Genomic DNA, 17,656 nt, shown 5'->3' on the forward strand with positions numbered 1-17,656 from the left:
CCCACAGCGCTGCACAGAGACATCCATCCATCCATGCTCAGCCATCCCTCACTACTAATGCTGTGCAATACTCTGCAATACCCCCACAATACTCTGCAATACCCCCACAATACTCTGCAATGCTGTGCAATACTCTGCAATACCCCCACAATACTCTGCAATACCCCCACAATACTCTGCAATGCTGTGCAATACTCTGCAATGCCCCCACAATACTCTGCAATGCTGTGCAATACTCTGCAATGCTGTGCAATACTCTGCAATACCCCCACAATACTCTGCAATGCTGTGCAATACTCTGCAATGCCCCCACAATACTCTGCAATGCTGTGCAATACTCTGCAATGCCCCCACAATACTCTGCAATGCCCCCACAATACTCTGCAATGCTGTGCAATACTCTGCAACGCCCCCACAATACTCTGCAATGCTGTGCAATACTCTGCAATGCCCCCACAATACTCTGCAATGCTGTGCAATACTCTGCAATGCCCCCACAATACTCTGCAATGCCCCCGCCATACTCTGCCATGCCCCCGCCATACTCTGCCATGCCCCCGCCATACCCCGCCATACTCCGCAATACCCCGCCATACTCCGCCATACCCCGCCATACTCCGCCATACCCCGCCATACTCCGCCATACCCCGCCATACTCCGCAATACCCCGCCATACCCTGCCATGCTGAGCCATGCTCAGCTGTACTCGCCCTCTGTATGTGGCCAGGCTGTGGAAGTCTCACACATGGGGTATCGCCGTACTCAGGAGGAGCAGGAGAATCTATTTTGGGGTGTAATTTTTGGCATGTACATGTTATGTGGTAGAAATATTGTATAAATGGACAACTTTGTGTTAAAAAAAAAAAAAGCGTTTTAACCACTTCCCGCCCGCCGGCCGTCATACAACGTACTTGACTTTGTGCGGAGATATCTGAATGATGGTTGCAGCTACAGGCATCATTCAGATATCAGCTTTTTCAGCCGGCGATTCCCTACACCATGAGAATGATCATAGCAGCTGTTCCACTGCTTGATCGTTCTTACGGGAGGCGAGAGGGGACGTCCCCCCTTCCAGCCGCCTTGCGGTGCTTCTACCGACTCACCGCTACGATCGAAGCCAGGATCTTTTTTTTTTTTTTTAATTTCAGGCTTCCCAGCCTAGAGGTGAGATGTGGGGTCTTATTGACCCCATATCTCACTGTAAAGAGGACCTGTCATGCCATATTCCTATTACAAGGATGTTTATATTCCTTGTAATAGGAATAAAAGTGGTCAAAATTTTTTTTTTTTTTTGAAAAAAGCATCAAAATAAAATAAATAAAGTAAAATGAACAATAAAAAAAAAAATAAAAAATTTTAAAGCGCCCCTGTCCCTGTGTGCTCGCATGCAGAAGCGAATGCATACGTAAGTCCCGCCCACATATGAAAACGGTGTTCAAACCACACATGTGAGGTATCGCTGCGATCGGTAGAGCGAGAGTAATAATTTTGGCCCTAGACCTCCTCTGTAACTCCAAACATGTAACCAGTAAAAAATTTTAAAGCGTCGCCTATGGGGATTTTTGAGTAGCAAAGTTTGGCGCCATTCCACAAGGGTGACATGTTGGGTATCTATTTACTCGGCATAACTTCATCTTTCACATTATGCAAAAACATTGGGCTAACTTTACTGTTTTGGTTTTTGTAAAGCACAAAACAGTTTTTTTTCCAAAAAAAACGCGTTAAAAAAATTGCTGCGCAAATACCGTGCGAGATAAAAAGTTGCAATGACCGCCATTGTATTCTCTAGGGTCTTTGCTAAAAAAACATATATAATGTTTTGGGGTTCTAAGTAATTTTCTAGCTAATAAATGATGATTTTTACATGTAGGAGAGAAATGTCAGAATTGGCCTGGGTGCTCCAGAACGCCTGAAGGTGCTCCCCTGCATGTTAGGCCTCTGTATGTGGCCACGCTGTGTAAAAGTCGCACACATGTGGTATCACCATACTCGGGAGTAATAGCAGAATGTGTTTTGTGGTGTAATTTGTGGTATGCATATGCGGTCTGTGAGAAATACCCTGCTAATATGACAATTTTGTGGAAAAAAAAAAAAGTAAAAAAAAAACCTTGATTTTGCAAAGAATTGTGGGAAAAAATGACAACTTCAAAAAACTCACCATGCATCTTTCTAAATACCTTGGAATGTCTTCTTTCCAAAAAGGGGTCATTTGGGGGGTATTTGTACTTTTCTGGCATGTTAGGGTCTCAAAAAATGAGATAGGCCGTCAGTACTTCAGGTGTGATCAATTTTCAGATATTGGCACCATAGCTTTTGGACTCTATAACTTTCAAAAAGACCAAATAATATCTACCGATTTGGGTTATTTTTAACAAAGATATGTAGCGGTATAAATTTTGGCCAAAATATATGAAGAAAAATTACTAGTTTGCAAAATATTATAACAGAAATGAAGAAAAATGTATTTTTTTACAGATTTTTCGGTCTTTTTTCTTTTAAGGCGCAAAAAATAAAGAACCCAGCAGTGATTAAATACCACCAAAAGAAAGCTCTATTTGTGTGAAAAAAAGGACAAAAATTTCGTAAAGATACAGTGTTGCATGACTGAGTAATTGTCATTCAAAATGTGAGAGCACCAAAAGCTGAAAATTGGCCTGGTTAGGAAGGGGGTTTAAGTGCCCAGTTGTCAAGTGGTTAAGGGTAAAAGTTTGTTGCCATTCCACGAGCGGGTGCAATTTTGAAGCGTGACATGTTGGGTATCAATTTACTCAGCGTAACATTATCTTTCAAAATATATAAAAAATGGACTAACTTTACTGTTGTCTTATTTTTTAAATCAAAAAAGTGTATTTTTTTCCAAAAAAAGTGCGCTTGTAAGACTGCTGCGAAAATACTGTGTGACAGAGAGTATTGCAATGACCGCAATTTTATTCTCTAGGGTGTTAGAAAATAAAATGTATAATGTTTGGGGGTTCTAAGTCATTTTCTAGCAAAAAAACTGTTTTTAACTTGTAAACACCAAAATCTTAGAAAAAGGCTCGGTCCTTAAGTGGTTAAGTGCTGAAAACACACATTAAAATGCACAAGTGTGAAGTGAGCTTTAAATATAAATGCAACGCAGTGCATATAAAAATGAATGCAAATTCCCGTTACTATACACGCATTTATTGAACGTATTTTTCTACGCTGTATTGTGCAGGGGCCCAAAGCACGGGACTACACTAATATGGCTTCCTAATGCCGAAGACGCCTCCGCTCTCTAGTGACCGCGCTCCCGGAAGTAGCCTCCCTTTCCCCGGAAGTGATGTCGCGCTCGATAAGGAGGCTTGTATAGACAGCGGAGAAGGGGAGGACGGGAAGGATGGTGGACTGATCGGGGGGTTTGTTTTGTACGGAAGGTACACAGGGCCCTGCGGAGGGGATGGATTCTCTCCTGGCCTCGGCCAGCCGCTCCGAAGATGAGGACTCGTCTGCTGGACACAAGAGGAGCCTCTCTCAGGGGTCCGGCCTCATCCCCAAGAGGAGGAGCTCGTCCAGGTGATGTCCCGCCCCGTGTGACACCAGGCCAGTGTTATTGTATGGAGACCGGGCCTAGCACTGCTGTGGGGTCCAGGTAGTGTGCCTTTCCTGGGAGCTCCGATACACAGGCCGTGCTTCTTCCTGTAGGAGGTGGACTCCTACCTCTGTGACAGCCCGGCCATTGTTTATGTAGCGGGATGGGGGCTGACATTGCTGGGCTCTCTTTTCTGTGCCTTCCTTCTCTATACATTCCTCCTATCTCCATCTACTCAGCTCATTGTCCTGGAAGGCTGTAGAAGCCATGATAGTCAGGGGTCAGCAATGGCAGCCTACCTCGTTCTGTTATGACAGGTGGACTTTAAACAGACCAGCTTAGCTTGTGTTCCCCAGTTCTTTATAGATCAGACATGACACAACGGTGGGGTTCTAAAGACCGGCTCCAGACAAAATCTATCTCCATCCCGACCGCTCTTTAGATTTCCTACATGGTGAAGCATTCTACTCATGTGAGTTCCTCCATCCATTTCCCCTCGCTGTCTAGGCACATTCACTCCCCCACAGGCCGACATCCATGGTCTCCTGATTCTGGGGAAGGACCCATCCGAGGGACAGTCAATGGGAATTGTTCACATCACACAGGCAGTGGCGTGGATAACCAGAAAGTAAACAGAGAAGTATGATCATGGCTTCAGGTAAGGGTTGAAGGGGGTTATTTTAGTCCAGGTGCTGCGCTTTAAAGTGTTCACTTTAAGGCTCCATTCACACTTGTAGGCAGGGCCGCCATCAGGGGGGTACAGCCGTTACAACTGTAAGGGGCCCCGGGGTCCGAGGGGCCAGAAGAAGGCAGGATGGGTGAAGGAGATCCGTGCTGTGCAGAATAGAAACAATCTCAGTTTCTGCAGTTCTCGTGTCATCGAGCTCTTTACTGTCACCTCTGGCTACTATGTGAATGTGCACCCCTCGTTTGACAGTGATCTGCCTGTACTATGCTTCTCAGCAACATGTCAGCTTTGTAAAAATGAGCTGGGACCAGGTAGGAAGCTACAAGTAGGGGCTGTGAAGCAAAGGGAGGAGGGCTGTTTGTGTACAGGGATTTGTATATACGTGTGTGTGTGGGGGGGGGCTGACATATACAGGTGTGTGTGTGAGGGGGGGGGCTGACATGACATATACAGGTGTGTTTATGTGTGTGTGGGGGGGGGGGGGCTGACATATACAGGTGTGTGTGTGGGGGGGGGCTGACATATACAGGTGTGTGTGTGTGGGGGGCTGACATATACAGGTGTGTGTGTGTGGGGGGGGGGGCTGACATATACAGGTGTGTGTGTGTGTGGGGGGGGGGGGGGCTGACATATACAGGTGTGTGTGTGTGTGTGTGTGTGTGTGTGGGGGGGGGGGCTGACATATACAGGTGTGTGGGGGGGGGGGGGGGGCTGACATATACAGGTGTGTGTGTGTGTGGGGGGGGGGGGGGGCTGACATATACAGGTGTGTGTGTGTGTGTGTGGGGGGGGGGGGCTGACATATACAGGTGTGTGTGGGGGCTGACATATACAGGTGTGTGTGGGGGCTGACATATACAGGTGTATGTGGGGGCTGACATATACAGGTGTGTGTGTGTGTGGGGGGGGGGGGGGGGGGCTGACATATACAGGTGTGTGTGTGTTTGTGTGTGTGGGGGGGGGGCTGACATATACAGGTGTGTGTGTGTGTGTGGGGGGGGGGGCTGACATATACAGGTGTGTGTGTGGGGGGGGGCTGACATATACAGGTGTGTGTGGGTGTGTGGGGGCTGACATATACAGGTGTGTGTGGGGGGGGGGGGCTGACATATACAGGTGTGTGTGTGGGGGGGGGGGCTGACATATACAGGTGTGTGTGTGGGGGGGGGCTGACATATACAGGTGTGTGTGTGGGGGGGGGGGGCTGACATATACAGGTGTGTGTGTGGGGGGGGGGGGCTGACATATACAGGTGTGTGTGTGGGGGGGGGGGCTGACATATACAGGTGTGTGTGTGGGGGGGGGGCTGACATATACAGGTGTGTGTGTGGGGGGGGGGCTGACATATACAGGTGTGTGTGTGGGGGGGGCTGACATATACAGGTGTGTGTGTGGGGGGGGGCTGACATATACAGGTGTGTGTGTGGGGGGGGGCTGACATATACAGGTGTGTGTGTGGGGGGGGGCTGACATATACAGGTGTGTGTGTGGGGGGGGGGCTGACATATACAGGTGTGTGTGTGGGGGGGGGGCTGACATATACAGGTGTGTGTGTGGGGGGGGCTGACATATACAGGTGTGTGTGTGGGGGGGGGGCTGACATATACAGGTTTGTGTGTGTGGGGGGGGCTGACATATACAGGTGTGTGTGTGGGGGGGGGGCTGACATATACAGGTGTGTGTGTGGGGGGGGGCTGACATATACAGGTGTGTGTGTGGGGGGGGGCTGACATATACAGGTGTGTGTGTGGGGGGGGGGGCTGACATATACAGGTGTGTGTGTGTGGGGGGGGGGCTGACATATACAGGTGTGTGTGTGTGGGGGGGGGGCTGACATATACAGGTGTGTGTGTGTGGGGGGGGGGGCTGACATATACAGGTGTGTGTGTGTGGGGGGGGGGCTGACATATACAGGTGTGTGTGTGTGGGGGCTGACATATACAGGTGTGTGGGGGGGGGGGCTGACATATACAGGTGTGTGGGGGGGGGGGCTGACATATACAGGTGTGTGGGGGGGGGGGCTGACATATACAGGTGTGTGGGGGGGGGGGCTGACATATACAGGTGTGTGGGGGGGGGGGCTGACATATACAGGTGTGTGGGGGGGGGGGCTGACATATACAGGTGTGTGGGGGGGGGGCTGACATATACAGGGGTGTGTGTGTGGGGGGGGCTGACATATACAGGTGTGTGGGGGGGGGCTGACATATACAGGTGTGTGTGTGTGGGGGGGGGGCTGACATATACGTGTGTGTGTGTGTGTGTCTGACATATACAGGTGGTGTGTGTGGCTGACATATACAGGTGGTGTGTGTGGGGGGGCTGACATATACAGGTGGTCTGTGTGGGGGCTGACATATACAGGTGTGTGTGTGGGGGGGCTGACATATACAGGTGTGTGTGTGGGGGGGGCTGACATATACAGGTGTGTGTGTGTGTGTGGGGGGCTGACATATATACAGGTATGTGTGAGAGGGGGCTGCCATATATACAGGGGTGTGTTATAGGGGGACTGACAAATATACTGGTTTGGGGGGCTGGCATATATACAGGGGTGTGTGATAGGGGGACTGACAAATATACAGGTTTGGGGGGCTGGCATATACAGGATTGAGTGTGTACAGGTGAGGTGGCCGGTGTGCGGATTCGGTAGGATGGCCCATAGGCAAGCCCTGGGGAATGTTGGTAGTCAGGCTGGGGGGGGGGGGTCAGGCCTAAAGCTGTGTAAGGGGCCTAAAATTTTCTGATGGCTGCCCTGATTCTGATTGGTCAGCACCTGCACAGAGAAGAGGGAGAAGAACAGATTTTAAATGGACTGGCTGCATGGGCACTGACAGCTTGGCATCCCTGAGTACAGAAGGGAACAGGGGGAGGGGAGGGTGTGTGTTTTTTTTTTTTTTGTTTTTTTTTTTTCGGATCCCTCTGAAAACTTCCAGGATGCCCACAGCCTTTTGCAATACTAAAGTCAGGCAGCCCAGGAGACCTCAGGGTACCATGCAGTGCATGCAGCATTGTACATCGTTAGGGGGCCAATGCAGGACCCAGAAAGTGACAGCTGGCTCCCAGTGATGCAAGTAAGGATGATGGCAGCGCAGGACCCAGAGTGTGGTGACAAGCCAGCCGCAGGACAAGGCTGGATTCACTAGATACAGGAGTACATATTTCAAGGATAACCCAATGAACAAGGTAGGAAGAGGGGAAAAAAAAATCATGGCAGGGTGAAGTTCGTCTGTAGGGGCTGACCTGGAGGTGCTGTGGAAATCTCATTACTGGTAAAATAATTCATCTTACCCTTTCAATACCCGAGACAGAAAATTTCCATACCATATTGTAGGACGTGACCACCGTACATGGCAAATTTTGGACAAAGGTTAGGTCTTTAGGAAGAGGCCATGATGAGTTTTGTGCATACCTGACCAAGTAGTCGCTGACATGCTTTATGGTTCCCAAGTACTACCTTGGGAAAGAATGCTATTACAAGTAAAACTTGGGTTTTATTTCCTAAAAAGGACAAAGTACTGGGGAATGGAGGCTGGTTGTGTCTGTTTAACCTCCTTTAAAGGTGGTCAGACTGGTGGCCTGGCCTGTAGTGAAGGAGGAAATAGAATATTGCAAATCAGAATGCGCATTTCAGCTACCAAAAAAAAAACAAAAAAACAACCAATCCCTAAACTGTATTCCCCCTGCAGGTTGTTACTCTCCTCCTCTGATGGGTGTAGCCTCCTGTGTAGGAGATGCATTCAAGTCTGCGGGGCATTAGCATACAGGCACAGGTAGCCTCACAATGGTGTTTTGTACTGGCTGGGCTGCAGATAGTGTGGGAGGCTGCAGCTTTGTACTGTGAATTAGTGCACTTTGCTGAAAAAATATAATTAAAGTAAGATTTGAGGATTTTACTAAATATATATCCGTGTCACAAGTATGTAACTACACATTTATCTCGATTTTCTTTCTGTGTAAAGTTCATTCCTTTTACTTTTGTCTTTTTTTTTTTTTTTTTTTTTATAGATTTATTAAGCGAAAGAAGTTTGATGATGAATTGGTGGAGAGCAGTCTTGCTAAATCTACTAGTCGGGCACGTGGGCCCAGTGGAGGAGAACCAGGGCGGTGTTCAGGCAGCGAACCTTCATCTAATGAGAAGAAGAAGGTAGGTACATTGCTGCACATTCTGTTTAGTGTACATTTTCCCTGTTGATGGTTTTAGGATTATGATGGAGGGCTTGGTGCTGTCAACCTCTAGAGTTAGCTACAGATATTAGTATCTGTAATTTTGTAATATAAAGGAGTGGCCTTTCCTATCATTTTGTCTTTTTATTTTAAATTAATGTCTGATAATGTACAGGAGGGTATGGAACCGAAGGGGATGTACCTGGGACACCAGAGATCACCATTGAGCTCTCTGGAGATGTGGTGGGCTAATCTATGAAACCTCAGTGAAGGAGGGTGCCCCAAATTACATACCTACCCTCCCTCCCTTTTTTTTTTTTTTTTTTTTTTTTTTTTTTTTTTTTTTTTAAACCACACCAATACCATAATCGAGTGGCAACTGACCATAGGTGTTGAAACATCAAGTTCTATTAGATCTATTAATAATGAGTAGGTGTGATGGAATGCATATTTTTTCTGTTTAAACAGAAACTTTTATTAAAGTAAGTACAAGTGAAGGTTTATAAAAGGCACGGGGTACAAAACAGTAATGGAAGGTGCAGTAGAAATAAAATTTGGGTCTTTTTTTTTTTTTCCCCAGTAATTCCGAGTATAACAAGGCACAGTGGATAGAATATAGAAAAAAATAAAGAGAACAGTTATCATTTAGGTGTATAGAAAAAAAAAACACACCAATAAATACACTCAGGTGTCTCCTGTGAGAGGCCAAAGATAACAGCAGATACATATTATACTTAACAGTTAGAGAGAGAGAGAAGTAGAGGTATCAGGTACATAATTGTCGTCATATATGCAGAAAAGGAGTACAGAGATCAGATCCAATCTGGCTTCACACTGGACCTCATGCAACATGGATTCTGTGCCTCCCCACTCTTCCTCCAGACTCTGGGACCTTGATTTCCTAATGAAATGCAAAATTTGATAATTTGTGGAGCGATGTCATCTGTTGGTGTTGGTCCACTGTGTTTTTATCAAGTCCAAAGTCAGTGCAGCCCTCTACCAGGAAATTCTAAAGCACTTCATGCATCCCTCTGCTGACCAGCTTTATGGAGCGGCTGATTTCATTTTCCAGCAGGACTTGGCACCTGTCCACACTGCCAAAAGTACCAATTTATGGTATCGCTGTGCTTGATCGGCCAGCAAACTCACCTGACCTAAACCCCATAGAGAATCTGTGGGGTATTCTGAAAAGGAAGATGTTCCATAAAGCCGCGTACACACGAGCGGAATGTCCGACAGAAAAAGTAAGACGGAAGCTTTTCATCGTCTATTCCGATCGTGTGTATGCCACATTTGACTTTTTTTTTTTTTTTTCTCGAAAATTCTGATGGACCTATAAATAGAGCATGTTCTAAATATTTCCGAAGGAACCAATTCCTATCGGGAAAACCGCTTGTCTGTATGCTGACGGACCAAAAACGACGCATGCTCTAAAGCAAGTACGAGACGGAAGCTATTGGGTACTGGCTATTGAACTTCCTTTTTCTAGTCCCATCGTACGTTCTGTACGTCACCGCGTTCTGGACGGTAGGACTTTGGGTTGACCGTGTGTAGGCAAGACCGCTTGAATGGAATTCCGTTGGAGAAACCTTCGGCGTTTATTCTGACGGCAAAACCGATCATGTGTATGTGGCATAACACCTCAGCAGTGCTACAGGCTAATCACCTCCATACCGCGCCACATTGATACAGTAATTCATGCAAAAGGAGCCAACACTTCTGTATTAAAAATCTTTTTGTAATATTCTAATTTTCTGAGATGCTTAATTTTGGGTTTTCACTAGCTGTAAGCCATACTCATCAAAATTTAAAGAAAGAAATGCTTAAAATATATCACTCTGTGTGTAACGCATCTATATAAAATATTAGTTTCACTTTTTGAATTGAATTACTGAAATAAATTTAACTTTTTGATATTCTAATTTTATGAGATGCACCTGTAATCATACACACGTTTTGGGAAATTGTAACCAGCGATCCCCGATCTTATATTTAGATGGGCATTTTATGAATATATAGCATTTATTGTATGGCAAAGTATTATTTATTTCACAAATTCATGTTGGCAGTTCGGGAGGTATGACCCTCATCCGTTGTCTGGGCCATACCTTTTCATGTTGGAAGATCTTAGGAATGCATCTTTCATAACCATAATCCTTTACTTGGATTGACTTGCCTGATTCAAACTTCTGTTTTATACTCTTGTGTATTTTAACGGTTTTGTTTTTTCTTTTAAAATTTATCAGTTGAATAGGCTTGTTCAATTTCCCTAACACATGATTAAGTATTCAACGTGAACACAGGTTTACCTTATTTATTATCAGTTTTTGGGAGTGCCTAGTTCATTTATAACATGCCTTGCCTTACCTTTTATAATCATGTGCACTTCAACAGTCCCTTCACACCTGTATGTTCCACTGTGTTGCTTTACTAATGTAAAATATCAGGTGTACAAAAATCCGCCCACTCATACACCCAAAAACGCTGCGCTGATGGGAAAAAAAGTAAAATCTGAGCTGCTGCTTAAATAATAACAAACATAAATAAAAATTTGATTCACCATAAACTCGCCCCAAGTGAACTCAAATTAGCAGCGCTAAACTAATCCCTAACCACAAAGGGTCATAAAGTGAAGAATTATGAAAAATTATATCAACCAAAAAATATATGATCATAACATCACTCCTCCCCATTAATGTGCATCACGTGATATGATCAAGAGATCACAGAAGATGGTGCGCAAACCACTAAAGTGAATAACATAACTGTGCACACAAACTATGATATATAAACAAAAAGCAGTGTGAATCGATGTGAATCAGTCCACAAAAATATAAAAAACATATAGAATGAAAAAATAAATATGTGTCCACAAACAATTCAAAAAAATTTATAGTCCAAAAAAATCCGTGACGTGATGTAGTGTAGATCTTCCACTTAATAAAATCTTCCACCGCACCTCTGTGACTGTGAATCCACTCCCCTTAGGTAAATAAACTCACCAGCTCCTTTTGCCCACACTCTCGTGTCAGGGCCACCAAGCTTTTATCCCACACAATAAGGGGAAATATAAGATCTCCAATGGTACACCTTTACATATCCAGAGTATGATGTCAAAGAGCTCTTTCTTTAAAAATCACTGCAAGCTCAGAAATAGCACAGCACAGCAAACTGTCACAGCATCAACTCAAATCAGTAAACCAGTGTGTGGTGGTCGCGGCGGACCCAGGTACTGCGCTCTCAAAATACCCGTCTCACCCGATCCCTGGTGTAGATAGGATCAACTTCCGCACTTCCTCGTATGGCGCTCCCTGTCACAGCGTCCTATGTCACTAGCGTTCGATTGCCGTGTAGCCACGCCCCAACATGTTTCGTCATAAAGACTTAATCATGGGATTGGCTACACGGCACGGCAATCATTCTTTTATACCCTTAACCTCCGATCCAAGCGGAAGTTACATAACTGCGCCTGCGCGCTCCCAATGTCAGATCCGAGCGGAGATCGCACTACTGCGCCTGCGCGTTCCCTGTGTCCCCGCTCGCACCATTTAACACTGTTACAATTCAGCGGAACACAACATATATTACTACGTATTGCATTACTAAAAATCTCAAAACATTTCATCTTATAATGTTCCTCCTAATATTGTTGCCAACATTAGTGCTTTTCTGATTAGGTTTTATCCCCCACATTTTAATAAAAACAGGCTCATTCTCCCGTATACAAATTGCAACCAAAATTAAAAAATTAAAAATTTAAAAATCAGGGTGATTACTCCCTTAAGTGAATGGTTAGATCTAAAAAAGTTTCTTTTATGAACCATAAAAATAAACAATAATAAAAACCATTAATATTAATCTATCATCGAACAGATTTATAACGTTAATCCAGTTTATAATTTCTACCTTGCCCTAAGCCGAATGAATATTTCACCTAAAGGGGTTGTATCTAAACATATCTTTATCTCAAAATATATACATGAACCCACACTGAGAGAAAAAAAAAAAAAAATCAGTAATCATTAATGAAACAGTTAAGGTCCAGTTCTATATTGAGACCCCTCGGAAAAAGACTCTTAAGCAGGAATATCCATCGGGTCTCACGTTGGGATAAATCCCTCACCCAATTTGAACCTCTCCAGGTAGGGTAAACTAAATCAATCCCACAAAATTGGAGAAGACTAGGGTCTTGATCATGTTTCTCTTTGAAATGGAGGGACACACTGTGGTATTTAAATCCATTTCTAATGTTGGACATATGTTCAGATATTCGCACCCTAAGAAGTCGTTTGGTGCGCCCAACATAAAACAGACCGCAGGGGCACCACATTAAGTACACCACATACGATGAGTTGCATGTAATGAACTCCCTTATTTCAAAGGTTTCATTTTCGTAATTAGTGATACTCTTCCTCTATTAATAATTCTGGCTGTTTTGCAGCATATACACTTCCTGCATGGATAGAATCCATTTAAATCTATCTTTATAGATGGACGCCCAGGGGGATCAAGGATCTTTCTCACCACCCTATCTCCAAAACTGGGGGCCCTTCTATAGATGAACTTAGGGCATTCAGGCAGAACTTCCCCCAAATGGCGGTCTCTACAAAGAATATACTAATATTTCTTAAAAATATCTTCAATTTCTTTGTATTGGTAATGAAAATTCGACACAAATCCCCACTGGTGTACATTGGAGGTGCATAATTCTTTTCCTCTGCTTTTTAAGCACTCGTCCCTTGGGATATTGGCCACCTGTTCTATAACACTATCTAGGGATCCTTCAGAGTATCCCTTTTGCATGAATCTCTCCTTTAATATATTGGCCTGTGTATAGTATTTTTCCTGTTCTGAACAGTTCCGACGGATTCTCAGCATCTGGCCCTTTGGAATATTCTTTATCCAAGCCGGGTGGTGACCGCTCCGGATGGACAAAAAACTGTTTCGATCAGTCGGTTTGAAAAATACATAAGTCCCTAGAGAGTCACCTCTTTTCTCAATAGTCACATCGAGAAAGTTGACACTCATGTCACTTACTTGTGCCTCCAATTTGATGTTATTCCCATTAGTGTTAAGGTAACTCAAAAATTCGTCCAAAGATTCCCTAGACCCCTCCCACAGCAACAGGAGGTCGTCTATGAACCTTCGATACAATCTGAGTTGTGGCAGTCATTTACTAAAGATGTATCTGTCTTCCCACTCAGCCATAAACAGGTTGGCGAGGCTGGGAGCATATCTAGCTCCCATAGCCACGCCAACCTGTTGAGAGAAAAAATGACCATTCCACCAAAAATAATAATTATTAAAATGTGGGGGATAAAACCTAATCAGAAAAGCACTAATGTTGGCAACAATATTAGGAGGAACATTATAAGATGAAATGTTTTGAGATTTGTAGTAATGCAATACGTAGTAATATATGTTGTGTTCCGCTGAATTGTAACAGTGTTAAATGGTGCGAGCGGGGACACAGGGAACGCGCAGGCGCAGTAGTGCGATCTCCGCTCGGATCTGACATTGGGAGCGCGCAGGCGCAGTTATGTAACTTCCGCTTGGATCGGAGGTTAAGGGTATAAAAGAATGATTGCCGTGTAGCCAATACCATGATTAAGTCTTTATGACGAAACATGTTGGGGCGTGGCTACACGGCAATCGAACGCTAGTGACGTAGGACGCTGTGACAGGGAGCGCCATACGAGGAAGTGCGGAAGTTGATCCTATCTACACCAGGGATCGGGTGAGACGGGTATTTTGAGAGCGCAGTACCTGGGTCCGCTGCGACCACCACACACTGGTTTATTGATTTGAGTTGATGCTGTGACAGTTTGCTGTGCTGTGCTATTTCTGAGCTTGCAGTGATTTTTAAAGAAAGAGCTCTTTGACATCATACTCTGGATATGTAAAGGTGTACCTTTGGAGATCTTATATTTCCCCTTATTGTGTGGGATAAAAGCTTGGTGGCCCTGACACGAGAGTGTGGGCAAAAGGAGCTGGTGAGTTTATTTACCTAAGGGGAGTGGATTCACAGTCACAGAGGTGCGGTGGAAGATTTTATTAAGTGGAATATCTACACTACATCACGTCACGGATTTTTTTGGACTATAAATTTTTTTGAATTGTTTGTGGACACATATTTATTTATTTTTTCATTCTATATGTTTTTTATATTTTTGTGGACTGATTCACATCGATTCACACTGCTTTTTGTTTATATATCATAGTTTGTGTGCACAGTTATGTTATTCACTTTAGTGGTTTGCGCACCATCTTCTGTGATCTCTTGATCATATCACGTGATGCACATTAATGGGGAGGAGTGATGTTATGATCATATATTTTTTGGTTGATATAATTTTTCATAATTCTTCACTTTATGACCCTTTGTGGTTAGGGATTAGTTTAGCGCTGCTAATTTGAGTTCACTTGGGGCGAGTTTATGGTGAATCAAATTTTAATTTATGTGTTGCTTTACTGCTTAAATGTTGGCATGTTATTTTGCGTTAAGCAACTCACTCACTTTTGAATGATCTGTTAAATCAAGGGTCTTCAAACTATGGCTCTCCTGCTGTTCAAGAACTACAGTTCCCATCATGCCTAACCATGTCTGTGAATGTCAGAGTTTTACAATGCATCATGGGATGTGTAGTTCCGCAACAGCTGGAGGGCCATAGTTGAGGATCCCTGTGTTGAATGTTAGCTGTTTAATGCAGGGCTTGTGCACTGGATGCCATTTGAAATAATCACATAACTCAAGGAACCTTTATATTCCCAAAATAAATAAAACGATCTATCCTTCCTTTCAGCAAGTTTGTAAGACTGTTACCACACCAGCTCCACCATCTCCTGCTCCAAGCCCTAGCATTACTAAACGGATAAAGAAGAGTAAGCAGCCTCTGCAGGTCACAAAGGATCTGGGAAGATGGAAACCAGCTGATGATCTCCTACTTATTAACACAGTGCTACAGGTGTGTCTGTATTACGATAGGTATACATACTTCAGTCTGAGCATTCTCCCTTAGATTTATAAACAAGTTCATACTTCTTAGTAAATACAGTACTGTGCAAAAATGTTAGGCAGGTGTGAAAAAATGCTGTAAATTAAGAATACTTTCAGAAATAGACGTGTTAATAGTTTTTCTATCAGTTAGCAAAATGGAAAGTAAATGAACAGAAGAGAGACCCAAATCAAATCAATTTTTGGTGTGACCACCCTTTGCCTTTACAACAGCATCAGTTCTTCTAGGTACACTTGTACAGTTTTTGAAGGATCTTGGCAGGTAGGTTCTTCCACAAATCATAGAGAACTAGCCACAGATCATCATGTAAGGCTCCCTCATACCCTTCAATCTCTTCATGTAATCCCAGACAGACTCGATGTTGAGATCAGGGCTCTGCGGGGACCAAACCATCACTTTCAAGACTCCTTGTTTTTCTTTTTGCTGAAGATAATTCTTAATGACATTGGCTGTATGTTTGAGGTTGTTGCCCTGCTGCAGAATACATTTGGGGCCAATCACGTGCCACACCATCAGGGAGGTGTGTTATTAGCTCCAAATTTATTCTGCGTCAGGAGACCTGCCCCAAACATAGTTCTTATTGACATTGGCTGTATGTTTAGGGTCGTTGCCCCGCTGCAAAATTAATTGGGGGGCCGGACATGCCACACCATCAGGGTGGTGTGTGATTGGCTCCAAATGTATTCTGCAGCAGGGCAACGACCCCAAACATACAGCCAATGTCATTAAAAACTATCTTCAGCATATAGAAAAACAAGAAGTCCTTGAAGTGATGGTTTGGCCTCCTTAGAGCCCTGATCTCAACATCAAGTTTCTGGGGTTACACAAAGAGACAGAAGATCTGTGGTTAGTTTGCCAAAATGTTTGGAACAACCTTCCTGCCGAAATCCTTCAAAAACTGTGTGCAAGCGTACCTAGAAGAATTGATGCTGGTTTGAAGCCAAAGGGTAGTCACGCCAGATTAGATTAGATTTTTCTTCTGTTTGCTCATTTTGCGTTTTTGTAAATTGATACGAATAAACAATTAAAATATATATTTCTGAAAGCTTTCTTACTTTACAGCATTTCTTTACACCTGCCTGAAAATTTTGCACAGTACTGTATGTACACATATATACAACAATATGTACACCAACGCTAATTACAGTTGCATAATAAGTATGTAATGAGTCTAACTGCTCTGAGTTTGAGCTTCAAAGAAGTTTGGGTGCCAAATCCGAACCCCATTGAATCTATTGGAAAAATGCCATTTTTTTTTCCGTAATAGGTGGGGGATGGGGAGGGGGGGGGGTGAACACTGCCCTGGTGAACATGTGCCAAAAAAAAAAAATATTCAGTCAGGAACTTTCAATAATTTTTTTGGCTAAAGTGAAACATTTTAAAGTAAAATTTTCTTTAAATAACATTCCTGTGGGTGTCCCAATCCTGCCTGTGAAAGGGATGTACAACAGCACTGACATTTACAGGCAATATTTTTTAAATTGCACACAGCACACAGTCCTTGCCAAAAGTCTATATATTTTGGGGGACATTTGCAGGGTTTGTGTGTTTAAAAAAAATAATTAAAGAAGCTGGCAATGAATGTCATTTGCTGGCAATTTAAACTGGACCATTTTTTTTCTTTGTCGCCTACAGCAAGAATTGAAAAAAAAAATGCACAGTGCCCCCCAATCCTGCTCTCTCAAGACCTTTTTGAGTTTGGTATGGGTTTTAAAAGACGGCACCTCACACAAAAAAAGAAGGAAAAATGTTTGAGGTTCTCCTAAAGCGAAAAAAAAAAAGTCAGACCCTTAATCTGAGCACACAGCCTGTCGATGGTTGTTAAGCACAGTAAATGCAGGCACCGCCAAGTCTTTAACAATCATTGATAGTGGGAAGCTGTCATGTATAATAGCGGTAATAATACCGCTATGACATTTAGCTGCCACCAAATGGGTCAACTTGTGCTTGCACTGAAGCTTGAGCTCATCCCTAGTTGACACAATAATTAAAATTGATTTATATTTTGTATTTAGACTAATGATCTGCAGGCTGTGCACCTTGGAGTCAAGTTCAGCTGTCGTTTCACACTGAGTGAAATACAGGAGCGATGGTATGCTCTGCTCTATGACCCCGTCATCTCCAAGTAAGCAATGGAAATCTTTTGATCTACTGATAACAAATCAAATGATGTAAGATTTTTATTTCATGGGTTTATCCTTTTGTTCAGAGGTTTTGCAATTTACATAACAA

General features: G+C 43.8%; 1 protein-coding gene across 2 annotated transcripts in view; it reads left to right on the plus strand.

The window, feature by feature from the left end:
- Positions 1–3,266: 3,266 nt before the first annotated feature.
- Positions 3,267–17,656, plus strand: part of MCRS1 (microspherule protein 1) — a 34,992-nt gene continuing 20,602 nt past the window's right edge. The window contains exons 1-4 of one of the 2 annotated variants that reach the window (XM_073614021.1): positions 3,267–3,537; positions 8,250–8,388; positions 15,212–15,373; positions 17,440–17,549. In XM_073614021.1, the coding sequence (XP_073470122.1) occupies positions 3,422–3,537; positions 8,250–8,388; positions 15,212–15,373; positions 17,440–17,549 (527 nt within the window). In that variant the 5' untranslated portion in view covers positions 3,267–3,421. Of the gene's footprint in view, positions 3,614–8,249; positions 8,389–15,211; positions 15,374–17,439; positions 17,550–17,656 lie in introns of both variants that reach the window. The other variant, XM_073614020.1, reaches the window with a different exon arrangement.

This window comes from Aquarana catesbeiana, linkage group LG02 (genome assembly GCF_042186555.1).
Source record: "Aquarana catesbeiana isolate 2022-GZ linkage group LG02, ASM4218655v1, whole genome shotgun sequence".
NCBI classification, from domain to species: domain Eukaryota; kingdom Metazoa; phylum Chordata; class Amphibia; order Anura; family Ranidae; genus Aquarana; species Aquarana catesbeiana.